This window comes from Cucurbita pepo, chromosome LG20 (genome assembly GCF_002806865.2).
Source record: "Cucurbita pepo subsp. pepo cultivar mu-cu-16 chromosome LG20, ASM280686v2, whole genome shotgun sequence".
Classification (NCBI taxonomy): domain Eukaryota; kingdom Viridiplantae; phylum Streptophyta; class Magnoliopsida; order Cucurbitales; family Cucurbitaceae; genus Cucurbita; species Cucurbita pepo.
The window spans coordinates 1,221,335-1,245,975 of record NC_036657.1 but is presented as its reverse complement, the minus strand read 5'-3'; the positions used below and the strand labels follow the sequence as shown (position 1 = coordinate 1,245,975).

The 24,641-nt window shown below is 37.9% G+C and overlaps 4 protein-coding genes across 8 annotated transcripts; 3 read left to right on the top strand and 1 right to left on the bottom strand.

Annotated features, from left to right (window-relative positions):
* Positions 1–1,020: 1,020 nt before the first annotated feature.
* LOC111783687 lies at positions 1,021–14,267 on the bottom strand. 2 transcript variants are annotated; one of them, XR_002813396.1, is made up of 5 exons: positions 4,587–4,717; positions 4,204–4,380; positions 2,128–3,429; positions 1,243–1,390; positions 1,021–1,202 (listed from the first exon to the last, which is right to left on the bottom strand). XR_002813396.1 is itself a non-coding variant. In XM_023664605.1 (5 exons), exons 2-5 carry the CDS (start codon positions 4,599–4,601, stop codon positions 1,358–1,360), a joined length of 1,527 nt encoding a protein of 508 aa, XP_023520373.1. In that variant the 5' UTR covers positions 4,602–4,708; positions 14,262–14,267; the 3' UTR covers positions 1,021–1,357. The 2 variants fall into 2 exon arrangements, 1 of the variants encoding a protein (XP_023520373.1); XM_023664605.1 differs by adding an exon at positions 14,262–14,267 and having other exon boundaries at positions 1,021–1,390; positions 4,587–4,708.
* LOC111783685 (pentatricopeptide repeat-containing protein At1g74850, chloroplastic) lies at positions 6,308–13,240 on the top strand. The gene is made up of 4 exons (XM_023664604.1): positions 6,308–8,439; positions 11,087–11,401; positions 11,491–11,598; positions 12,437–13,240. Exons 1-4 carry the CDS (start codon positions 6,584–6,586, stop codon positions 12,759–12,761), a joined length of 2,604 nt encoding a protein of 867 aa, XP_023520372.1. The 5' UTR covers positions 6,308–6,583; the 3' UTR covers positions 12,762–13,240.
* Positions 14,268–15,569: 1,302 nt separating the features above from the next.
* Positions 15,570–17,554, top strand: LOC111783689 (transcription factor MYB1R1-like). The gene is made up of 3 exons (XM_023664607.1): positions 15,570–15,942; positions 16,248–16,456; positions 16,880–17,554. The coding sequence occupies exons 1-3, from the start codon at positions 15,672–15,674 to the stop codon at positions 17,267–17,269; spliced, it is 870 nt and encodes a 289-aa protein (XP_023520375.1). The 5' UTR covers positions 15,570–15,671; the 3' UTR covers positions 17,270–17,554.
* An 846-nt stretch (positions 17,555–18,400) lies between these two features.
* LOC111783684 (probable myosin-binding protein 5) lies at positions 18,401–24,031 on the top strand. 4 transcript variants are annotated; one of them, XR_002813394.1, is made up of 7 exons: positions 18,401–18,787; positions 19,378–21,160; positions 21,281–22,264; positions 22,310–23,020; positions 23,092–23,279; positions 23,358–23,455; positions 23,563–24,031. XR_002813394.1 is itself a non-coding variant. In XM_023664603.1 (5 exons), the coding sequence occupies exons 2-4, from the start codon at positions 20,389–20,391 to the stop codon at positions 23,265–23,267; spliced, it is 2,688 nt and encodes an 895-aa protein (XP_023520371.1). In that variant the 5' UTR covers positions 18,401–18,787; positions 19,378–20,388; the 3' UTR covers positions 23,268–23,279; positions 23,358–23,459. The 4 variants fall into 4 exon arrangements, 1 of the variants encoding a protein (XP_023520371.1); XR_002813395.1 differs by having other exon boundaries at positions 21,281–22,425; positions 22,633–23,020; XR_002813393.1 differs by having other exon boundaries at positions 21,281–23,020.
* Positions 24,032–24,641: the final 610 nt, after the last annotated feature.

Sequence of the window (24,641 nt, the reverse complement as noted above, 5' to 3'; positions counted from 1 at the left end):
TATATTATAATTATTATTCGATATTGTCAAAATCGTCGTTAAAACTGTTTAAAATTTTAATAGGATATGTTTAAGAAGTCATTTGACTTATTTGATTTTTTTTAACTCCTAAATATATTACATATAAAATTAAAAAATCCAAATTAAAAAAAAAATGCTACACTTTAAAAAATATATCGGACATTTTTAGACTCAAATTTTGTTACTAAAATTGTAATTTAACAAAAAAAAAAAAAAAAAAGTTATTTCTCTATCCAAATATAAAATTTTAATTTTATGTAATTTTATAGAGATGGTTTTTCTTTTGTCTAAATTTAAAAAAATAAATTACCTATCAATTTTATTTATTTATTTATTTTTAAATCTCTATAATTAACTTTTAATAAACACTTCATAATTACCATGGAGACTCGAGACTCAAAACAGCGTAGCAATGACCTGAAACCAAAAACCAAATTCTATCAGACTCTTATACCAAAAGTAGATTGAGATGTTTATGAAAAATCAAGCATTCAACTTTTCAAATATGAATATTTCATATTTCATCGATTCCTTGACTCAAGAAACTTGGTCAGTATTCAATATTTTATATCTGAATTTAAGAAACTCCAAAATTGAAAAGTGTAAAATTCCACATCGGTTGGGAGGAAAACGAAACATTCTTGATAAGGGTGTAGAAACCTCTCTCTAACAACACGTTTTAAAAACTTTGAGGGGAAACCAAAAGAGAAAGCCCAAAAAAGATAATATTGGCTAGTGGTGGGCTTTTACGATCCTAGATAAATGAACCTGTAATGCGAATCAAAACACCAGGAAATGGACCAGCAGGGAATCACCAAAAACAGGATTTCATCCAAAAGTTGAAAGCTTTGGCATTTAGCTTCAACGACAGTTCTTTTCAAGGCAACCAACCCAGTTGGAATTTAGAATCTATCTTGAAATCTTTAACAGCAGCACGATTCTAGTAGACGTCATATAAGTGTAAGGTAAGGCACGAAGGAACGACTCGGGGAACAAGTATTACAGAGAAATAAATACCATGTGAACATTGGAACATAATTAAGCTTTCCCAAGGGAAAGAAAAATGCCAAGATTCAAGCTTTTAATATAGTAATGAAGGGAAGGATATAAAGATTACATAAACAACATTCATAAGTTAGTGCACATACAGCAGCAGCACCCATATGGTACTTGCTCATGGCCTGTGGTACTTGCTCATGGCCTGTGGTACTTGCTCATGGCCTGTGGTACTTGCTTGGAAAACCACTTCACTTGCCCATTCAGCGTTCTCTTTTTTGTTGCAGCTGATTTTATTTCTCAAGCAACAATTATGAATTGCAGGGCAGCCAGAGTTCTATTACCGCCACTTCTTCTCAGACAAAGATATGAGCTGCAGAAACACAATTTTCAGGAGGACATTAGTAAATAAGGTAGCTTTGATATACATATATAGATATATATAATTGGAGTTCTTCATAGAATCTGAAGTTAAATTGATATCTTATAAATGAGTTAATGGACTACTACTGTTAAGACTTAACAGTTCAAGTCCACTGTTAGCTGATATTGTTCACGTTGACCCGTTACGTATCACTGTCAGTCTCACGATTTTAAAACGCATCTACTAGGGAGAGGTTTCCACACCCTTATAAGGAATGTTTTGTTCCCCTCTCCAACCAATGTGGATCTCATGCAAACCGAAGAGAATTCGAAATTCAAATATTCAGGAAACACAAGGCATCAAAGTCAAGAAACATGTCCAAAGATCGCCCTCGTTGCTTATAAGACGTTTCTCAATGCTCTGGGCTGTCAGCTCCTCGAAGTGTAGATTTAACAAGAGCAAGGTTTTCAAAAGAAGGGGCGGTACCCAAACGTCATCATTGCATATTAAGGATTCAATATCAAATCAACAAGAACGATAACCATACGCTGGAATCATAACTAATGAAGAAATAATTTGAACAGAAGGGATAAAATTATGAAACAACAAGCATAAAATTTAATCCTGAGAAATGGGCAGAGAGGCAAGTAGAGTGGCAAAGTAAATTTCGCAGACATTGATTATCCAGACATTTTGAAACAAATCAGAAGGGCATACCATCATGATAAAGTAGATAGAAAACTAACCTGCCGAGCAACCTGTGCTAACCGCCTGTTATCCCGAGATGATTCGGTCATTAAGCTAAACTTGTCTGCTTCCGACGATACACTTTGTTTATCCCTCATCCTTTTCTTTGATATGCTTTCATCAATGGATGATTTACCATCGGGGCTGCTCAAAGATTCCTTCTTTCGCTTTCTTCGGAATGTATACATGAGAACTTTATTATTAGAATGTTGACTAGGAATCTCATCAACTACATCGGAGTCTTTCACGTCCGACTTAACTGATGACTCCTTAACTGGATCAACGTCTAATTTATAAGCAGAAGCCTCCAAATTCTCCTCACATAAACTTTCCTGGCTAGTGAAGTCCGATTTACCTACAGCTGCTGTATCGTAGTCTGTCACGTTCCTAATAGGACAATCATTTATTACTGCATCACCTCCCTCACTGTCGTCGGGACAACCCGAAGGTGTTGACATTTCATTGATTTCAGACAGTACAGGGGTAGAGAGCAAAATTAAACCATTCTGACTATCAATTTCATTTTGTGACAGACATTTCCCGGTATCATCGTTATCCACTGAAGGACTTTCTGAGCAGTGAAGATCAGGCGAGTTGCATTGTTTAGCAATGTCATAAAAAATGGGTAAAGTTTTCTTTTTGTTGTATCTAGTAGCTCGTTTTCTTTTTCGACGGAGGGATTTAATGATTGGAACTTGAGTATCCCTACTTAATAGCTTAGGCAATGTCTTGATCTCACTAGAATTCTTCCTTTCTCCACAGATATTATCAGCCTTGGTAATGTTTGTTTTACACATCAGTTTACCCTCTTCTTCACCCATATTGCATACCCTATTCTTGACATCTTCAGCTTGTCCAGTCGAACAGACTTTTCCATCGAACAATTTTCTTTCGAATGCACGTACTCTCTGAGTGCAGCCATTTCTGTAAAGCTCGGGTTCTTTGTTTCTCATCACCATGGAGGTAAAATCCCCATGAACTTGGCCATTATCCATCTGCAAGTCATTCTTACTTTCAGGCCAACTGTCGTCATGGCATGTCCCATTTAAAGTTGAACTTATGTTACAAGGTGCAATCCTCTCATGTGAGTTTGGCAAGTCCCCTCGAGATGCAACGTTACCGGCCAAATTTTGCTCATCTAGGGGCTCTACGTTTTTGTTCCTCACATGTTCTAATTCATCTTGAACGTCCTGCAACTGAGCTCTAAGTTCCCTCACTATGTCCTCAGCTTCCTCAAGCTGGGCTTCGAGCTCTTCGATCTTTTTCTTTTGGTTTAAAGACACCATTTCTGCCTCACTGGCCTGAAAAATGGAATATTTCAGCTCCACACTTATTCACAAAACATAGATAAGTATCAGAAGGAACTGAAGTTTCCTTCTTTGGTTACGCTGAGAAAGATACAACAATTAAGAACTCCATTTAAACACTATTAAACCGAACTAACAATGAATCAATCGGGGCAATATCGGTTAGGCTTTTGATTGTGCATGCCTCCACTCCAAAGGTGAAAATGATTGGAATAAGACCATGAGAATTAAAGCGTTAACCTTGGAAAGAAACTCCACAAGGAGAAAACAGTTAGTTCTTGTGACACAAATCAAAGAGGATTTTGGACAAATTAACACAAACATTCAGTCCAAATTCCTATTAAAAATTTAAATGACTGTTCATGAAATCATTAATTCATGAGCAAAACATTAAATCAACTTTAGCAACTGCCGACTTAAATTGTTTACTACGCAATAGTTGATTTAAGCAACAAACAGCCAGCAAACAGCAACAACTGGTTGAATGCCTGATTAAAAAATGGCAACAATTGATGCAAACAATAGGATGCTTTGAGCATTATGCATGAACAACATCCATTATCCAACATTAAAGATTACCAACTAGCGTAAAGATAGAAAATTTTCATCTCAAAACGGTTAACAACAACCCAGTACAGATGAAAATCACCAAGCCATCCGCATAAGAACGTGATCGGAAGAACACAAAACAATTTTAAACAAGAAATGGGCAAACAAAATAAAACAAAGAGAAGAATCAACCCCATTTAAGCTAATAAAGCATAATACCTTAGAATCCAGCATTTGCTTAAGTCTAAGCAGTATCCGAAACGCCTCATCTTTAGAAGTGGACAGCTCCTGCTGAAACCGAATAGCGTTCCTTTCTGAAACCATAATACGCGCCGCCGCCTCTTTCGCCGTATTAAGGATTATATCGGCGTAGGCCTTCTTCAGGGCCGTCAATTTCTGAAAATAAACAAAAACCATTACAAAATCAAACGAAACACACCGCCGACAACCTAGTAGAGGGCAGTAAAACAAACTTCAATAAGATCAAAATCATCCGCTCTTACACATTCCCCCAAAAAGCCACAAATCCCAGCAAAGAGAAACCCAAAATAAAAAGGGGAAACAAACAACGAACAAAGAGCGGCGATTAAAAGGAAAATTACCTCAGAGTCTTCCATTATCAGTGAGGTATGGAGTCCTTTCTTTGCTGGTTTTTGGACGGAGTTGTGAAGAAAGAAGAAAAAAGAAAGAATAAGAGGGGAGGTTTGTTCTGTTTCCCCCCCCCCTTGCTTTAACATCAGCTGTCTGTTACGAACTGAAAGGCCAAAGTCCAACCCTAATTACCATAATACCCCCCAACTCTCATGTAATTACACCACCTACTCCTTCAATGGCTAACCGTAACAACGCCGGTGTTTATTTCGCCTTTGGATTTACTTTTCTCTCCCCGCCGTATCAGCTCGCGCCATGCCAGTGGTCCCACACAGTGGAATGCTGACGTGGACGTATTCCGCCTGATAGATAGACACGCGTTTTAATGCATGTTGAGGGTTGAATCACAGTGCCGTCTGATTAAGATCGGGACGGTTGTGATTTCGGTTCTACCGTGTGTAGCGAATACAGTACCAAATCCTTTTTCAAAATTACACTTAAATGTAAAAAAAATATATATATTAAAAACTTATAATTCTATAAATTTTTTAAATTATAGATATCTTTTATTTAATAAATATAAAATTAAAATTTGTGCCTAATTGGATATTAAATTCATATTTTGTATTTAACTCATTTTAAATTTTAAGATAATTTCACACACATCCAAAATTTGTTACACACATTTAAAAAAAATTAAAAATATATTTGACGGAACGAAAAAAGAAACCTTATTTGGTGTGGTTACCTAATTTTAAACGACATGTCGTTGATCCTCGTGCGACGAGACGTTGACCATCGATCCACTGGATTGGCACAGCGTAGCTATGGAACATGCTTAGGTGGTGATTGGTTGGTCCGTTGGGATGGAAGACGTGTCATAAATTCATGCTGTCATGCCCATGTTTATTTCAAAGAAAGGGGATAAAATATATTTTAAAAATAATAAAATTAAATATTTATAGATGTTTTAGATTTTAATGAAAATGGCAAAATTGAATTTAATTAAATTGTATCAGCTATGTTCAAATCTTTGTCTAAATTTGGGACATAAGTATTAGATATGGTATTGAAGTGTAACCTTTTTATAGTAGGATGCCGTTTGATGACGAATAACGGCAAAAGTTGGTGGACACGTAGTTCTCGAATCTATGAGAGGTGCTTCGATCTTAACGCTTTGATTACTATTGGGTAGGCGGCTACGAGTCATAACGCACTATTCAGACAACAAATCTACTTTAAAGTTGACTGATTCGCTCGACCAATCATCAGAATGTGTACGAGATATTATAGGGCCCATCTCCTAATTGGGTCTTAACTATGGATAGAGCGGTCTGTGCCGATTGGCTGGAATCATTTGATATCAATTAAACATATTCTCTAAAATCATTAACGGTATATATAAATTACTACACATATCAACGATATTTATTTAATTTACATTTTAAAAAATTAAGTTGGCCCATCCATAATATAATTTATATATTGTCTAGAAAACATTCCGAGATTATTATAATTAAAATAAAAAACAATAAAAAAAAAAGTTAGTTAAAGAAATAAAAAAGTAAGAGACACTTAACGGCGGAATAAAGTCAAAATATCCCCTAATTTTTTATATTTTTTATCCCGCCATTACCCAATAGAATCCGGGTTCGGGCCGTGTAACTGGATAACCCGTACCCGTATTAAAGCCGCCCGTCTTCTTTACTTGAAGCGTCACTGTTATCCAAAACCACTCCACGTGGCTTTCACCGAGCCAATTTCAGCTCTCAATCTGCTCCCGCCCTTTTGTTCTTCGTTGCTGCAAGTCTCCATGTGAAATCGTTTAGCAAATCGGAGAAATTGGTTCTGAAATTTTCGGTGGTTTTTATCTGAATCTGTTCTTCGTTGCCTGTTAATTGCTATCAATCTCGTCTTCGAAGGGGTAGGATTACGGCTGGTAAATTGCAATTCGTTTATTTCGTTTATTTCGTTTACTCGCGCAGCTAATGAAAACTAGATTCCTGTAATGGCGCTATCACCGTATTTGTCCGTGCCGAATCATCTTGAAATTTCTACAACGTTTCAGCAGCGGTATTTACTGTCTCAACAACTTCCATTTCTCTCAAACCGTTCCAATTTCAGTGTTCGCCGTAGATTTTTCTCAGATAACTGGAGCTTGTTCTCCGACGTTGGGAAGTGTAGAGCGAAGCCGAAGGATCTCGTTCTTGGAAATCCGTCGGTAATTGTTGAGAAAGGCAAGTACAGCTATGACGTTGAAACCCTAATTAATAAGCTCAGTAGCCTCCCGCCTCGAGGCAGCATAGCACGATGCCTCGATATCTTTAAGAATAGGCTTTCGCTCAATGACTTCAGCTTGGTTTTTAAGGAATTCGCGGCGCGCGGGGACTGGCAACGTTCGTTACGCCTCTTCAAATACATGCAGCGTCAGATATGGTGCAAGCCGAACGAGCACATCTATACCATCATGATCAGCTTGCTCGGCCGCGAAGGATTGCTAGAGAAATGTAGCGAGATATTCGATGAAATGGCGAGCCAGGGCGTAATACGTAGCGTATTTTCTTATACCGCTTTGATAAATGCCTACGGGCGCAATGGTCAGTACGAAATCTCACTTGAACTTCTTGAAAGGATGAAAAGAGATAGAGTGTCGCCTAATATATTGACTTACAATACCGTGATAAATGCATGCGCTAGAGGTGATTTGGATTGGGAGGGATTGTTGGGATTGTTTGCCGAGATGAGGCATGAAGGGGTTCAACCTGATCTTGTTACCTATAATACTTTGCTTAGTGCATGTGCTGCCCGCAGTTTAGGCGATGAGGCAGAGATGGTCTTCAAGACTATGATAGAAGGAGGGATAGTCCCTGAGATAACAACCTATAGTTATATTGTCGAGACATTTGGAAAATTGGGTAAGCTCGAGAAAGTTGCTATGCTGCTAAAAGAAATGGAATCCGAAGGGTATTTGCCCGATATATCATCCTACAATGTGTTAATAGACGCACATGCAAAATCCGGGTCGATTAAGGAGGCAATGGACGTGTTTAAGCAGATGCAAGCTGCAGGATGTGTGCCAAATGCATCCACTTATAGCATTCTATTGAATTTATATGGAAAGCATGGGAGGTATGATGATGTTCGAGAGCTTTTTCTTGAAATGAAAGAGAGCAGTGCCGAGCCAGATGCAACTACTTACAACATTCTCATTCGAGTATTTGGCGAGGGTGGATACTTCAAGGAGGTTGTAACTCTGTTTCATGATTTGGTGGAGGAGAAGATTGACCCAAATATGGAGACATACGAGGGCTTAGTGTTTGCTTGTGGGAAGGGGGGGCTGCACGAGGATGCCAAGAAAATTTTACTTCACATGAATGAGAAAGGAATGGTTCCAAGTTCTAAGGCATATGGTGGACTGATTGAAGCATACGGACAGGCTGCATTGTATGATGAAGCTCTTGTTGCCTTTAACACAATGAACGAAGTGGGAAGTAAGTCAACTGTTGATACCTATAATTCGCTAATTCACACATTCGCTAGGGGTGGACTCTACAAGGAGCTTGAAGCAATCATATCGAGAATGGGAGAGTCTGGCATTTCAAGGAATGCAAAATCATTTAGTGGTATTATTGAATGTTACAGGCAAAGTGGTCAGTTTGAAGAAGCTATAAAGGCCTTTGTTGAGATGGAAAAAATGAGATGTAAACCTGATGAGCAGACACTTGAGGCAGTTTTAGGTGTTTATTGCTTTGCAGGTCTTGTAGATGAGAGCAAGGAGCAGTTTCATGAAATTAAAGCTTCAGGAATAGTGCCTAGTGTATTGTGCTACTGCATGATGCTGGCAGTTTATGCCAAGAATGGCAGGTAAAAATTACTATGCATACATGTATTTGTCCATGTAAGTTTTGATCATTATCAACTTCTGTTTTCTCAATTTTAGTTCCAGTTGATATAAACTGTACATGGTACTTATCTAGAATTCTTTAGGCATTGAGGTTGGTTAGTTAGAATGTGTGTGGTTATATGAGATGGTTGGAGCTTGTTAGATTTCATGGGGAATTGTTAGTGGCCAACATTTATAAATAAGAAGAGAGCGCGGGGAGGGGAGGGGAGGTGGGCTCAAGAGGGAGATATTCAACAATAAGTTTTATAAATTAAACACTTATACTTGAATTTGTAATAGATAAATTATTATATTATTTTCATTAAAAAAACATTTATTATTTTGTTCCCTTTCTCATCTCTAGGAATTCTATTCATAGCCTTAGTATGACCTTAATAGCCTGGAGATTGGTCCACACTAAATCAGCTTTGGTGTACAACATATAAAATTACCTTATGAGACTACCAGTTATAGGATGTGATACATTATGAAAATGAAATATGGGCTAATTTATTAATAGGGCGTAGTGTCTTGTCAACTTGTAAGATATAGGAGATCTATGTAAGATCTTTGATCTCTATTCCTAGTTGTCCACTTTGATTTTGTTGCATGGCATAAGAAGATCTTAGGGAGCTGCTTGAAGTTGGCGGACTAAAATGGCCTTGCCAAGCCATAAACTTTCTGCGGCTGACTTGCTTAGTAGATTGCTAAAGAGGACTTAATGTAGAAACTTCCTCCCCATCGATGATCTCCAGTTCGTGGATAGACCATCCTCTAGTCTTCCATAGAAAAAAATGTCAATCTATGAAAATCATGTATCTTCTTCAGGTATCAATCGACTTCAGGTGCCCATTATTTAGAAATTCAGGTTAAACTACAATGTTGGTGGTTTGTTCCAAAGGATAGCAGTCTTAATTTAATTCAAGTTTCTCCTTCAAAAAATGTACCACCTACTCTGTAGATGCCTAATACGAAAATTCAATATTGAAAGAGGCAATAAGGATTTCTGCTGGGATTTGCATGCCCATTTTGAACGAAGTCTAATGAGATGGAACATGATTACGTTTTTACCCTCTCGGGGCCTGGGAGTGTACAAAGTTCTTACACTGCACATGTCTCTTCATCCTAAACTGAAGTGGCTTTGGAGATCTGTCTTTGAGAAAGAAGCCTTTTGGAGAAAGGTGGCGGCAGCAGCGATGGCAGCACATTTTGGAATCCCAAGGAAAATTGGTTGTCAACTGCTCCTTGATCCTTCAAGGGGCCCAAGAATGGCGTTTTTAATCTGAAATAGTAATTGACCTCGAGAGTAAAGTTATTATGGGAAATGGAGAAACTACCAAATTCTCAGACAATTGGATACAGAAACTCTCTCTACAGTTGACACTATTTCTTGTACCTTATGATCACCCATATCAATGGCCTCTACATCATTCTAACGTGGAATTCCTTGTGTTAAACCTGGGATTAAACTTAGAAGAAATCTGATGGCTTGGAAGTCGGAGAATAGATATTCGTCTCGGATGGCTGTGTGTTGTCACGTATTCTTTCTGTTGCAAATGTTATCTTGAAGATTTCACTTAGACTACTTATATTCTTAATTGAATCCCTTGGAAATAGGTGTGGAAGGATAAGTACCGAAGGTAAAATTTAAAGGAAAAGTTCAGACCTTTGGATTTCATCTCACTGCTGTTAGGTGTGGAAAGTCAACAGGGTGAAACAATAATCTGTTTGTTCTTGCCCCATGGACTTCCGATTATGCAGTAACATTTTGGTAATTTTGGTTGGCCTACTCCTTTCCTCAGGAACGTTACCAACCTGCTTCAGTTCCTCTTTGGAGAACATCTGGATGAGATTGTTTTTGTGGTTGCTACTAGGTGTAAACTTAACAATCTTTTTATAATTGTAGTTCGACCTCTATTTGTGCTAATTGAAAGTTATTTCGTATCTTCCTTTGCTTGAATTGGGGCTTTCCTCTTCTCATTTAGTGATAGATAATTCACTTTATCAATTAAATAGTTTGTTGAAAAAGGAAAAGCTTAAACTTACTTCACTGTCGCATTTGGATTAGTATTGGTTGATAGATCCTCTTAATTTTTAATAGGCCAATAAATGCCAAAGTTTAGATTAACTTTGAAAGAAGAAAAGATAAATATCCTTCACCTTTCCCTTTTCTTTTAATCCGCAAAATAGTCTGATTTGCCTTTAACACATTCTTCTTCCTTAAAATCCCTCATTTCATGCAACAAGGGGTCATGACCTTGGCATGTTTATTAGCCTCGTGTAAGAAAGGAATTCATTGCATGGACCATAAAGTCTATGACCATTTATAGATGTACACAAAGTTAGAGTTATAGGGAAGAGTTTGTCAGTGACATTAGTTTGCTTACTCTTAGCTTCTATGAACGCCATGTTTTCCTCTGTGTTGACATTTTTGTATGATTATTTCCCCAACCATTATCACTAATTAACTATCATTCACAATTTGAAGTAATATATGTTTGAAATCTTAGTCCTAAAGTTCTCGCTTCATTAAATTTGATTTTTTAACCTTTGATCTTATAGTTGATTGAATTTACAAATACTTTATTTTAATGATTTCTCTTACATCTCAGAGTCTATTCTTTCCAGGTGGGATAATGCCTATGAGTTACTCGATGAGATGATTAAAAACAGGGAATCTGGTATTCATCAAGTCATTGGCCAGATGATCAAGGGAGGTTACGATGATGATTCTAATTGGCAGATGGTTGAGTATGTTTTTGACAAACTTAACGCTGAAGGGTGTGGATTGGGAATGAGATTTTACAATACACTGCTAGAAGCACTTTGGTGGCTTGGCCAGAAAGGACGTGCTGCGAGGGTTCTCACTGAAGCAACAAAACGAGGCCTTTTCCCTGAACTTTTCCGCAAAAGCAAACTTGTGTGGTCTGTGGATGTCCACAGGTATGATTAGAATAAGTTTCTCTTCCATGCTGATTACCCGATACCTGTGCTTAAGTCCATACTAATCCATATGTCTGGCCTTTTTACAGAATGTGGGAAGGCGGTGCATATACGGCTATATCTCTTTGGGTTAACAAAATGAATGAAATGCTTATGGATGGGGAGGAGCTGCCTCAGGTTGCAGCTGTAGTAGTTGGGTAAGCTTCATTTATGTTGTAATCAATTTAATCAAGGTTAACTTTTCTGAATTGAAATGTCATGCATGGTAGAGGCATTTATGATTATAAAAGGGTTTCCTATCCCAGCCGAAGCAAATCTTCTCCTTTTAGGCTTCTTGGTGGCCTCTTGGCAGGAGGTGAGCAGCCCCCTTCCTTTCCGGTCCGGCTGCCTCACATATTCTCCGATTCCTTCTTTCTCTCCTGAACCTTGTTTGGCTAATTTTGTGAAGCTATAGTATGCACGTAGTTAATATTCTGGTTAAAAAATGCGCTCTGTAGTTTGGGAGCAATGACAAAAAGTCTTTCAAAAGACTGCTCCTTTTCAGCAAATAATCCCTGATATCTTTCAATCCATATGGGCTGCGGGAGTGAGAGATAGGAGACAGCTCAAATCAACAGGGAAGGCCACTGTCGAGTCAAAAACTGAAAGTGGCCCCAGAATTTTGTGGCAAATGGGCAGGTGAGGAAGAGTTGTTCTTGTGAGAGAGTTCCCAAAGGAAAACTTTCAGCTCTTCGGGTAATGGTCTCTCCAAAAGACCTTATGTAGATGGTGCTGAATGTGTTCTTCCTTGTGAGTCAAGTCTGACACCAAGGATTTTCTTTATAAAGTTCCCTCATTTTCAAGTTTCCTAGACCAGATAGATATCTTCTATTTGCACATGGTTAGCATATTGTTATACTTCCAATTTACATGATAGTTGTCAAGTCTTGAGAAATCAACTCTTTTCTCATTGTATTATATGAAATTTACGTGCCCTGTTTTACTTTTACGCGAGCTCGTTGATTGTTTGTCAACCGTGTATTTTCAAATTTTCAGGAGGGGGTGGCTGGAGAAGGACACAACCGCACAAAACTTGCCTATCCCAAGGGCTGTCTATTCATTCCTGCAGGATAATGTGTCATCGTCCTTCACTTTTCCTGGGTGGAACAACGGTCGAATCGTCTGCCAACCGTCTCAACTGAAGCAGCTTCTCGCAGACACAGAAGCATCATCTAGTGAAATTATTACTCTAAACAACTCCCCATTAAATCTTCCAGAAGCGAAGATATCCAGATCTGGTATAAGCAATGACAAATACGAAGATGTTGATTCTAAATCAAGTAACAGGACGGGAACTGAGCTTCTGACTGCAACTGTTTGAATGAAATACAAGGCTGAACATCTAGTTTCAAGGTTTGAAACTCATCATCTCCCATTTTAATTGGAAGGATGTGATCCATGGGGCTCTTCGACTTTGAAAGAACTTATCAAATGGTAGTATCATAGCATTCAGGTGATGGCAGGGTTTTCTTGCAACATTGCTTGCGATGATTCACTTATAAAGCCAATTTGATCTTGATCCACGGAGAAGATGCATGCCCAAGGAACAGGTCAGTGTTTTTGTAGCTTTAGAATTTATATTCTTTACTGCATATGGAAAAGCTGTTTATGGTAATCGTTAGACCAGCAGTTTAATCTCTATGAACTAATCAGGAAATCGTAGTATCTCTTTAGATTTGAAATTCCGCATAGAAAATATGAAGGATTAGCAAAGTGCCTTCACCTTTTCCCAGACTGTTCTACATTTGAGTATGGTTTTGATTCAGTCCCTAGATTTGATAATGCTATATTTTTACCGTAGAATTTTAAACTTAGTTTCCATTTGATTGATAGAGTTCAAGATTTTTTACTTTTTACCAGTTTTCATGATGTCCCCTTTTTAGTTTTTAGTCTTTAGTGTGAATGTCTATTAATTTCTCTAGAAATCTAAGGACCAAGTAGAGATTGAACTCGAAAAACTCAAAGGGATTTCGATCTTTTGAAACCTATTTCTTTCAATTTTTGAAGCCTAGTTTGGGTTTTGAAATGACATTTTTGACGTTACAATTGATTTAAAATATTTTTGTTTAATAAATCTTTAAAAAAGTAGGTCTACCTATTCTGTACTCTTTTCTTTTCTACTATTTTAAGATATGAAATATAAGAAATTTAGGAAAAATCGTTTGATATTTTGCATTAACAAAAGTAGTTTGATGGGATTTTCCTTTCATGCTTCTCCATACAAATTTGATTCCCTTGAAATGCTTTTTCCCCTTTCAAGATATTATTATTTTGACTTGAGAGATCTTGCTCATTTCTCTTTTCCTTTTACTTTTCTTGATGGGATGGTAATTAAATTATTGTTTGTTTTTATCTGTGCATATGATCTTGTTAGATTCTTAAAACATAGGTCTTTTGAATAGTTCTTGGAGGCACTAGAACGTTTGATCATTACTTATACAGTGTAGGAAATAAACCTAACGCAAACTATATGGATTGACCAAATTAGCCTGTCGAGAATTATATAGAAACCAAATTGAAATAGTCTGTTGTAGATTTGTATTTTACCTTCAAATTTTACAGGTTCAACAAACTCAAGATTAAGATCTCCGAACTTAATAAACTTCCGAAAACCGAACTGACCTATGTACCTCATACTTATTTCTACGTATTTTCTTGGTCACTAAGAAACACCATTCACTAAGAAACACCCTGATAAGTCAATTAGAAAAAGATGAGTGGAAAGGAGAAAAAAGCGTTGAAAAAACAGAACAAAAACAGAACAATGGAAAAGAAAATAGATGTGAAAGGACAGAACTTTAGCTACAAACTTTTCTTGATGATGTACGTATCAATGATAATTACCACGTATTTCTTCATTGGACGTGGGAGATTCAGAATTCGCATACCTCACAGTTGATTTTTTTACTTTTTGATCGAGAATATAATCCCTAAATAGATTGATATATGTGTAAGTTGTCAACTTCAAACTTTTACTACACTTGAAATCTTAAAATTTTAAAATCTCGAATTTTCTTTTTAAGTCCAACCATAACGGGTTGGTAGATCTAGCTATCAACATTTGGAATAATAATTAATCAGTGTTTTATCTATTAAAACTATAGAGTTAGGAGGTAATTATCGAATAATTCCCTGACAATCAGGTAATTAAAAATTTTTGCAGATCATTATTTAATTTTACCGTCCTTATTAGAATCGAATCGAGGTCAAATATGATTTGATTTGGGGATTTGGGGTTAGTAGATGTAGAAGTGATGAATGAGAGGTGAATTGAAAACCAATGGTGGGTGAACCCCACAAAGGCCTTATCTCGTCTTGGTTTATCCTCCAAGAAGCAAAGCCAGCTTCTTCTTCTCTCTCTTATTGCTTTTTTAATAGACCAAAAAAAAAAAAAAAAAAAAAAAAAAAAAAAANAAAAAAGAGAATATGCTTAGCCAACGGTTCATATTTAAATTTGTACAAAAAGCTTGCTTTTGTTGCCCTTTTCCGCACCCATTTTCTTGCGGCTCGCCGTGGTGGGTGGACTTGGTGGATTTTATCTATACACATTTACTTAAACAAATTTCTATATTCATAAAAAAAAAAAAAAAAATTATAATATCATTAAATAAATTGTAAAATTCAAATTTCCTATTTATCATCTTATTTGACTAATTTTGAATAAATAAAAATAGTGTATTCTTTTATAAATTTAATATAGTGAAGTTATTATATAATTACTTAAATATTGATTCTATATTAATTGAAAATATGATGAGATCAACTTGGTTTAAAAAAATGATGAAAAAGGACCCAAAACTCATTTAATACTATATTAAATATAAAACTTCAATGTCGACGTGGATTTATAATAATCTTATGTTGCAAATAATCTCTTTTTTTTTTTTAATTTAATTTATTTATGGCGTGTATTTTTTTTTATTCACTTTTTTATATTAGTTATATTGTTTTTAAAAAATAAAAAAAGATTTTATTTTTTTAAAAGAGAATATAAATATCATTTTAATAAAATAAAAAAATAGAAAAATTAAAAAAATTGAATAGCCAACCATAGGATGCCACGTATTGCGTTTACTCACTCACTCTCATAGCCACCCCATGATTGTCATCGCCGCATTATATATAGACAGAACCAAAATCTTCACCGCACCACTCGTCTTTGATACCGTGGTTTAAGTTCGGTGGGTTTTGTTCTTTTCGCCCTTTTTCTTCTCAACATTGTACGGATTTGATGCCGACGACGGAGGCCGGAGACGTCGAGATGGATGCCGCCGGCGTCACCAAGGAGATCATGTTGTTTGGAGTGAGAGTCGTGGTGGATCCGATGAGGAAGAGCGTCAGTATGAACAACCTCTCTCAGTATGAGCATCCTCCTTCTGAGGCCTCCAATGAAGACAACGGCCGCAACACTAAGAGTAATGTCTCTGCAGCTGCTGGTTACGCTTCTGCGGACGATGCCGTTCCTAATTCCGGTGGGATTCGCGAGCGCGAACGCAAGCGAGGTTAGATTCTCTGTTTTTCTTGTCTTTTCATTACTCTGTATAATCGTGATATCGGTATGACGATGGTGCTTATCGAGTGATTTTGAGATACGATTTATAGAGAGAAGCATGCATCTGAGTAGTTCTGTAAATGACTGACATTCTCTCGGATTGATTTTTTTGGGTAATTTTGATGATCGGTGGGTTTTCACTTAAAATATTGGGAATTTGTACTTGGTTTATCTTGGAAGCTTGTAGATTAGTTCAATTTATTCCGAATTTGGAGTTGTTAATTTTAGGGATGTCTTTTGGTGGATGATTTTCAGGAGTACCGTGGACGGAGGAAGAGCACAAACTTTTCTTGCAGGGATTGCAGAAAGTGGGGAAAGGAGACTGGAGAGGAATCTCGAGGAATTTTGTTAAGACTCGAACCCCAACTCAGGTTGCTAGCCACGCGCAGAAATACTTCCTGCGCCGAAGCAACCTCAATCGTCGCCGCCGTAGATCCAGCCTCTTCGATATCACCACGGATTCGGTAACTGTCATCTTTACTAAATTTATAGCTTATGTTTGGTTGGATAGAATGGATTGGCTTTCAAGTATTGTGCATTCTGTTGTTTGATACCATAGGGTTCCGAATTTTGATTCTAAGTTTTAATAGTGGATTCATTTGAGTAGGCTAACTAGGATTTTAGCCAACTGGTTGATGAGCTTACTTATCTGGTGTTAGATAGTGAAATTTCACGACCTATCCCCTTTCTGAGTTCGCTTCTTTTCTGTTCTAGCCTGTTCTAACCCACCTTCAAAACAGAAAACCTCCAATTTCTTGCTGCAAAGGGATAGGCAAAACCCAACAAGACGATATGATGAATAGTTTTGGGGATCTAATAATAGAATACTTCAATAATTGGAAGCCGGAATCTATCTTTACTTATAATTCCTTTTCTGGGTTCATTAGGTAAAGGTGGCTGCTGAGGAAGAGCAAATTCAACTTCAAGACAATTCCTCCCAATTCCAATACTTGTTGCCACCTCCACCTCCACCACCTGAAACTGGCAACGTAAATGGATATCATCCTGTGATGCCAACTTTTCCTTTGCCTGTTTGCCCTGCAATTTTACCTGTACCAATTCCTATGGACAACCTCCCACTCAGGCATGATAACCTGGAGAATGATACATCATCAACTGCTGAAGTTATGCCGCTCAATCCAACCACACCTGAGCTTAACTTGAATTCTGGAGCTCTTTCTCTTAACCTCGACTCGACCACTTCATTGACGAAACACCCTGCTTTCCAAGGAATTTCAAGTATGAGCAGCGGGGATAACATTATCAGTGTTGCTTAGAATCACTTTGTTGGCTTGAATGGTATGTTGTATTGATGAGGAAGGCAAAGCGATAGGCGACTAACTAAAGTTGTTTGTTGTAGTTGTACATCCCCACCTTTGGATTCTTCATTTGACGTTTGTTTGTATAACTGAACCTAACAAGCAGTCTCAGCTCACTGCTGCTTAATGATAAGACTAAGACTACTACGACGACTCGGTTTCTTCGGTATCTATGTATGTGTAGGCTTCCTGTATTTTGGATTTGAGTAAGAGAAAGATATGAAGTTTCCTCATATTTCTGTCCATGCTTGATTAGATCAGTTTGGTGGCTGTTGTCTTGTGCTTGAAGATAGCATTTGATCCTCTATTGTGGTTGAAGGGGAACTGTAAGGGGTTGGAGAAAATGAGTTCTAGGCGGATTGGGTGGGGTCCACTTCAAGATCCGGATTACATTTATGACTTCTTTTCTCAAACGAATATATCTATCTATTCTATTTCAACTTTGGCACATGTTTATTTATTTATTTTTATTTTTTTCATAAAATAGATACAATTTTACATAATAATAATAAATATCGGATCTAATTCTCATGCGCATTAATTTGAAGACTTTTTATAGCTCGATTAATTAAGATCGATAGTGTACATTTCTTGAATTGCTATCTAGCTGTTTTGATACTAAAGATTCTCAACGAAAAGGGATGCTATTGTCATTGTTGCTTCAAACTCAGACATCTCTTGAAAGTCTAGTATCTCTTTTGGGACTTTATGTTCTTTAGTTTAATAGAGATACATATGATTGCATAGAGCTATCTAGATCATCGGGATTCAAGGTGATATATATTACCACTTTAAAGACCAAAGGGCATGATTTAAATATTTTAGGTTGAAGATTTAAACGTATCTCTTGGTCGAGATTATATATTTTAATCAGTTGAATTATGTTTAGATGACATGATGACCCGAAGTAACAGTACAGATGATGATAGTAAGTAATTAGAAAACATTAATTAAATTCACAGACGCTAGGGGTTTATTCTGGCCAAACCGTAGCTAGTGGCTGTACGAAGGCGATTTTTACCCATTGAATACGGCTTCTCGTTCGTCGGATATTGATCAAAATCCTTCCTGTTCCTATGAACTCTCTCTATGTACTTAGAGGCCCAACCATCGACATTCGCCTCATCACAATCGCTCTCTCCGTGAATCACATTCGAAGAAGAAGAAGAAGAAGAAGAAGGCGAATACCTTGGCGATCCATGGCTGATTTGGAAGCTGCCTCCGCCCGGCTTCGTCACGTAGATCGGTTTCGCTCGGTTCTGCGGCTCCTGCAGCCGTCTACTTCCCGGAATCAGAGGCGTCGCCGCTGAATTTCCGCCAGATCTCTCTCTCGTCGCCGAAGTTCCAGCGGTTGTTTCATTCGCCGTATTAGCAAAAGAAATCGAGCTCGAAAGCTTGATTAAATTCGCAAGCAACAACATCGACTTCTCACAAAGCGATTCACTCGATCTTCTCTCTTTACCGATCATAGCTCCGGTAATTGATAATTTTCTTTCTCTGTCTCTATTATTCCCTGCAAAAGAGGAAATGTCGATTGGAATGAAGAAACAGAGAGGAAATTGTGGTGTATTTATAATATTTGAAGCACTGTTCTTGAGGTTCGTTGCTTTAACAAAGAGAGAGATCAGTGAAATTAGTTTAATCTTGATTAGGCTAGTTAAGAAGGATTCCATGTTCAAAATTTCAAAGAATAATTTACAACTTTTTTGCAAGTGAATAGATCCCTTTATCACTTGTTGGGGACTACGTAATCTGTGTGTGGAGGGAGGAGGAAGAACGAAGAATCCATGGGAGACGCAGACTCAGATATTTTTGCAATTTATTTTATTTTATTTTATTTTGGTAGGGCTTTAGTGCCACGTGGCATGTGGTTATTTCTTCTATCCGTCCTACCAAACTTTTTATGATAAACTATTCCAATTTGGGAATTTGATGTGAAAACGTTTTTTGCGTATGTTTAATTAGGTTCATATATATATTTATTAATTTCTTTGTATTTTTTATTTTTTATTTTTTATTTTTTGGGTAATAAATCTTTAATGGTAACTCCCGACGTTGTGTTGCAGGCCCTCTAAATGATCTCATATTCACCGGAGCAGACCAACGCACTCTCGAATCTCTCCCTCAGAGCACCCATCCCATCGACGGTATCCCTCTTCGGCCAGGTGATGATTTTTTTTCTCTCAAATTTTATGTGATGTCACCTTGGTTGAAGAGGAGAACAAACCACCCTTTATAAGGGTGTGGAAACCTTCCTCTAATTTTAAAGCCGCGAGGGGAATTCCGAATAGAAAAGCCCAAACAGGACAATATTTGTTAGAATCTGGGGCATTACATTTTAAAATAAATAATTTTATGAACAAAAAGTGACAGACTAGGTATTATATTTATAGTTTTAGCGACCTTTATATATTTGTGTTATTTATATATTAGAATACGAGATGAGTACAAGAATTACACAATCTACTATGATTAATTTTTAATTAAGTTTAATAACCCATAGTATACATGTCATGTTTGGAATGATATCTTAGATATATGATCTTATTCAAAATTTAAAAATCCCATATGAAAAGAGAGGAGAGGCAAATGGGAAAATGGTCAAAATTGTAAATTGGAGCAAATTGAGATGCTATGATGTTCCCCCGTTGGTTGGGAAGGGGAGGAATGACCGTTGTTATTTCAGGTAATTGGTCATCAAAGACAACCTGAATTGCCTCCTAAAATGTCGCAAATATAAATCCTAAGAAGGCTCAACCCCCTAACTTAGCTCATAACCTCTTGGTTTGTCGCCTCTCTCTGGGAACACAGACACTCCCCCAAAAGAAAAACAGAGAGAGAAATAGAGAGAGAGTAGAAAGAGGAGAGGGGAAGGAAAAAAAAAAAAAAGAAGAAAGAAAACAAGGAAAAAAAAGGTCATGATCTAGGTCTGGTCCATCCCACCAAGGTCATGATCTTTTCATCTTCATAGAACAATTACAGACAGGATTTTGAAATCCAAAACAGGGGGTTGGGTTAGATTTTTTAATTTTTTATTCTTTTGCAAGAGAAAGTAGGGAAAAAGGGAAAAAGGAACAATGGCGACGAAACGTTCTTTCACTCGTTTTGTAGAACAGGAGTTGGGAAAGTTCCCACATTTCGTAGTTTGTGCAGTCCTTGAATGGGTTCTCATAATTTTGCTTTTCATTGATGGGTTTGTTGCATTTTTGGCAAGCGAATTCGCCAAGTTCTTTGAATTGCGAGTTCCTTGTTTGTTCTGCACCAGAATCGACCATGTTTTTGTTAACAAAAATGCAGATTTCTACTACAACAATGCCATTTGTGAAAGCCACAAGAAGGATGTTTCATCTCTTGCATATTGCCACAACCACAAGAAACTCTCTGACATTCGGAAGATGTGTGAGGTCTGTCTTCTCTCATTCGCAACCGAGAAGGAATCCGATTGCAATACCTACAAGTCGCTCGTTGGAATATTGCACAAGGATCTTGAATGTTTTGTGGAGGACGATAATTGTCAAGTTGTGAGCTTGCCGCCCGTGGGGAAGAAAGATGAAGGCCTGCAAATGGAGAAAGTGGGTGGTGGTGGTGATGATTGTTGTTGTTCATGTTGTGGGGAGTCATTGAAGGTTAAATCCTCCAATTCAAAAGGGAAAAATGGGAGTACCTTTTCACAAGCTCCTGCTCCTTCGCCACGAGCTGGGTTTGTGCCTGCTTTCAGAAACGAGGACAAAACTAGCTTGGAATTGCCCCACGTTAATTATACCGAACTCAAATTGTTGTCAGATAGTGAATCGGAGTTCGTCGAAGACGATGAAGGTTTACATGGAAGAAATCTTGACGCTCATCAATGTAAGTCCAAAATTTATTGAATTGACCCGTCCTTTCTTTATTTCTTTCTCTGCAGCATCCTTTTATTTGGTTTGTTTTGTTTGCGAATAATTTTTGTACCTGGATTTGATGGAAGTGCAGTTAAGGAGGATGTGAAACCTGTTAAAGTGCCATTGTTACCTGAACCTGAGGATGTGCATGAAAGTTCGAGGACCCCCATCTTTGGTAGAGGAAACAAATTTTTTGGTATCCCACTTACGGATTCTGATAATACCAGTCCCAGATGGGCTATTAGGATCTCTAGAAAATCACCACTTGAAAGACCAGAGCTCCCAGCTGAGAATTATGAAGCAGATATGTTGGGGCCAGGAGACAATGATTCCATTTTGAATTGCTTGAAAAGACAAGTTCGGATAGATCGAAAATCGCTCATGGAGTTGTACATGGAACTGGACGAAGAAAGAAGCGCTTCAGCCGTGGCAGCAAACAATGCAATGGCCATGATTACTCGCTTACAAGCCGAAAAGGCGGCCGTTCAGATGGAAGCTTTGCAGTACCAAAGAATGATGGAAGAACAGGAAGAGTATGACCAGGAAGCCTTACAAGCTACAAACGATTTGCTTGCTAAGAGAGAGGAAGAAATCAGGGACTTGGAGGTTGAACTTGAAGCTTACAGAGAAAAATATGGATACCTTGAGGAAGGTTGTCTTCAGATGTCTGAAGGAGAGATGTCTGATGAAGATTACCAAGAATTCAAGTCACAAGTCTATTTATCTTCTGATGAGAAATCTGAATGTAATACACCTTTTAGTCTCAATGGAAGAGAGAACAAGGAAAATTTTAAGAATTTTGACAGGACGATTATACCCTCCGGGTTGAAAATTGAAAGAGAAAATAGCAAAGAAGAAAGTACAAACAATCATGGGGTAGCCTTGCCATTCTCCCAAGAGGAGGCTGAAGGAGAAGATAGCAAAGAAGAAAGTACAAACAATCATGAGGTAGCCCTGCCATTCTCCCAAGGGAAGTCTGAAGGAGAAGATAGCAAAGAAGAAAGTATAAACAATCATGGGGTAACCCTGCCATTCTCCCAAGGGAAGGCTGAAGGAGAAGATAGCAAAGAAGAAAGTACAAACAATCATGGGGTACAAGGAGAAGATAGCAAAGAAGAAGGTACAAACAATCATGGGGTAGCCCTGACATTCTCCCAAGGGGAGGCTGAAGGAGAAGATAGCAAAGAAGAAAGTACAATCAATCATGGGGTGGCCCTGCCATTCTCCCAAGGGAAGGCTGAAGGAGAAGATAGCAAAGAAGAAAGTACAAACAATCATGGGGTAGCCTTGCCATCCCAAGGGAAGGCTGAAGGAGAAGATAGCAAAGAAGAAAGTACAAACAATCATGGGGTAGCTTTGCCATCCAAAGGGAAGGCTGAAGGAGAAGATAGCAAAGAAGAAAGTACAAACAATCATGGGGTAGCTTTGTCATCCAAAGGGAAGGCTGAAGGAGAAGATAGCAAAGAAGAAAGTACAAACAATCATGGGGTAGCCCTGCCATTCTCCCAAGGGAAGGCTGAAGGAGAAGATAGCAAAGAAGAAAGTACAAACAATCATGGGGTAGCTCTGCCATTCTCCCAGGGGAAGGCTGAAGGAGAAGATAGCAAAGAGGTTAGTACAAACAATCATGGGGTAGCCTTGCCATTCTCCCGAGGGAAGGCTGAAGGAGAAGACCAAAATGAACCACTGACAAACTTTAAAGGAGAAAAAACATATCTTTTAGGCCGCTTGAAAAGGTCAAAGAAGAACATTAACTCCTTATCCTCAGAGGATCTAGCTTCGTCCCTGCAACCAAGATCTGCCAGTGTCAACCGAGTAGATGAAGCCACAGGTATTGTGTTATATCAATAATGGACATGAAACTTTATCAGAGAATATTGATTTCCATTTCGAATATGGCAGGAAAAGGAAGAGCTCTGACCCGAAAGCTCTCTCATCTTAACGAGTTCAAGATCATGAGAGTACTCAAAGCAGACAACGAAATCTCCAAGCATGAAGGAAAAGTATCTTTAGCCGAGACTTCTCACAATTTAGGGAAACCTCAAAACCTTGTCGACCAGAATAACAGTGATTCTTAACTTCCCATATTGGTAAATTACTCAGTAACTATAGTCAGCATTCAAGCATAGAGAGTTTGATTTTTAGGTGGGTGTTTTCTTTCCTTGCAGTTTGTTTTATTTCTAGGATGTACATAGTGTTGTATGACGCGCTGAATATAGATATAAAGCTCCTTGAAGCTCAGCAGCTGCTAACTTCTTCCATAGCAGTAAGACACCTCTTTCCCATTTCTTCTTCAGTTGCTTTCTCTATTGCTTTAGAAGCTTCACCCCAACAAACTCAGGGTACAATGACGTTTGATTTATGAAATTGCAGATGCAGAGCTAAAAACCATATTCGGCTGCCAGCGATGGGTGTAGAAGGCTTTCCTTTTTCTTTTCTATTACTTTACTATTCAGCAGCAGAGTGGAAATGGTGTTCAAGAAAGTGCTTTTGGATTTACACATCAAAAGCCACAGAACAAGGGAAAGAAAAAAGGCCAATATTCCTTCTTTTTGAGGGCATAGTTGGACTAATGATAGAACCTCAAGGGAAAACCAGAAAAGGCAAGGCGTTCGGGCTTCCATCCCATTTACAACGAGACAAATGTTAGCGTTGTATGATACAAGAAGAGTTCTTTAAAGTCATAATCATCCCCTCCCCCTTAAATGTCTTTTCGAGTTTACTAAAATGACAGCAATATGCAAGGAATTTTGATTGGTTTCATCCCATTTACTACTTCAAAACTTGGAGAGGGAAGACGCCAGTCCTTTTTAAACGCAAAGAGATATCTTTTTCTTTGTCATTTATTGATCTAATCTAGCAAGAAGGAATTCAACTAGTCATTTTTTGTTCTTGGCCATCACATTTTGAACCAAATATTGAGTAGTAGGGACACACAACCGACCCCCAAGGGTCCCAATGCAAACCACCTAACGCATAACTTTTCCAACTTCCAGAAGGAGCCAAAATCAATAGTTCAATCTTCTAAATAAGGAGGCTATGAATAAGGAGGCTATGAATAAGAACGCACATGTATTGGTCAAAGAAGAATGTGCATCCAATATCAAACATAAAGGCTGTGGGCCTGCCTACCATCATTTTCAGCTAGGTAATTACTCATACGACTGGCTCAAGAAAGAGACTTTATAACATAGAAAGTTAGAAGAAAGAAAAAAGAGGGTGGGGTGGGGTGGGGTAAAGAGCTTTCTCCCCTGATCCTGTCCAATTGTACAAAATCAGGCGGTGAAGTGAATGAATGCTCTACAATAACCCCATCTCAGCTCAAGAAACAAAAATGCATAATTTAGTCTTAATCTTGTAGATTATCCTTCGCTAATGATGAATCACAGACCATTTGAGTGAAAAAAGATTAGAAGAAGATCGCTGGCATGCATATGTATGAACATGTTTTC

Bases quoted from the DNA above. Each gene is read 5' to 3' on its own strand.
- LOC111783684 (XM_023664603.1), top strand. From the start codon at position 20,389: ATGGCGACGAAACGTTCTTTCACTCGTTTTGTAGAACAGGAGTTGGGA. The intron at 21,161-21,280 runs GTAAGTCCAAAA...ATGGAAGTGCAG, and splicing joins AAATCTTGACGCTCATCAAT to TTAAGGAGGATGTGAAACCT. The intron at 23,021-23,091 runs GTATTGTGTTAT...CGAATATGGCAG, and splicing joins CCGAGTAGATGAAGCCACAG to GAAAAGGAAGAGCTCTGACC.
- LOC111783685 (XM_023664604.1), top strand. From the start codon at position 6,584: ATGGCGCTATCACCGTATTTGTCCGTGCCGAATCATCTTGAAATTTCT. The intron at 8,440-11,086 runs GTAAAAATTACT...TATTCTTTCCAG, and splicing joins GTTTATGCCAAGAATGGCAG to GTGGGATAATGCCTATGAGT. The intron at 11,599-12,436 runs GTAAGCTTCATT...TCAAATTTTCAG, and splicing joins GTTGCAGCTGTAGTAGTTGG to GAGGGGGTGGCTGGAGAAGG.
- LOC111783689 (XM_023664607.1), top strand. From the start codon at position 15,672: ATGCCGACGACGGAGGCCGGAGACGTCGAGATGGATGCCGCCGGCGTC. The intron at 15,943-16,247 runs GTTAGATTCTCT...GATGATTTTCAG, and splicing joins CGAGCGCGAACGCAAGCGAG to GAGTACCGTGGACGGAGGAA. The intron at 16,457-16,879 runs GTAACTGTCATC...TGGGTTCATTAG, and splicing joins TCGATATCACCACGGATTCG to GTAAAGGTGGCTGCTGAGGA.
- LOC111783687 (XM_023664605.1), bottom strand. The intron at 3,430-4,203 runs GTATTATGCTTT...TCCATTTTTCAG, and splicing joins AGCAAATGCTGGATTCTAAG to GCCAGTGAGGCAGAAATGGT. The intron at 1,391-2,127 runs GTTAGTTTTCTA...GTGTTTCTGCAG, and splicing joins TAGCACAGGTTGCTCGGCAG to CTCATATCTTTGTCTGAGAA.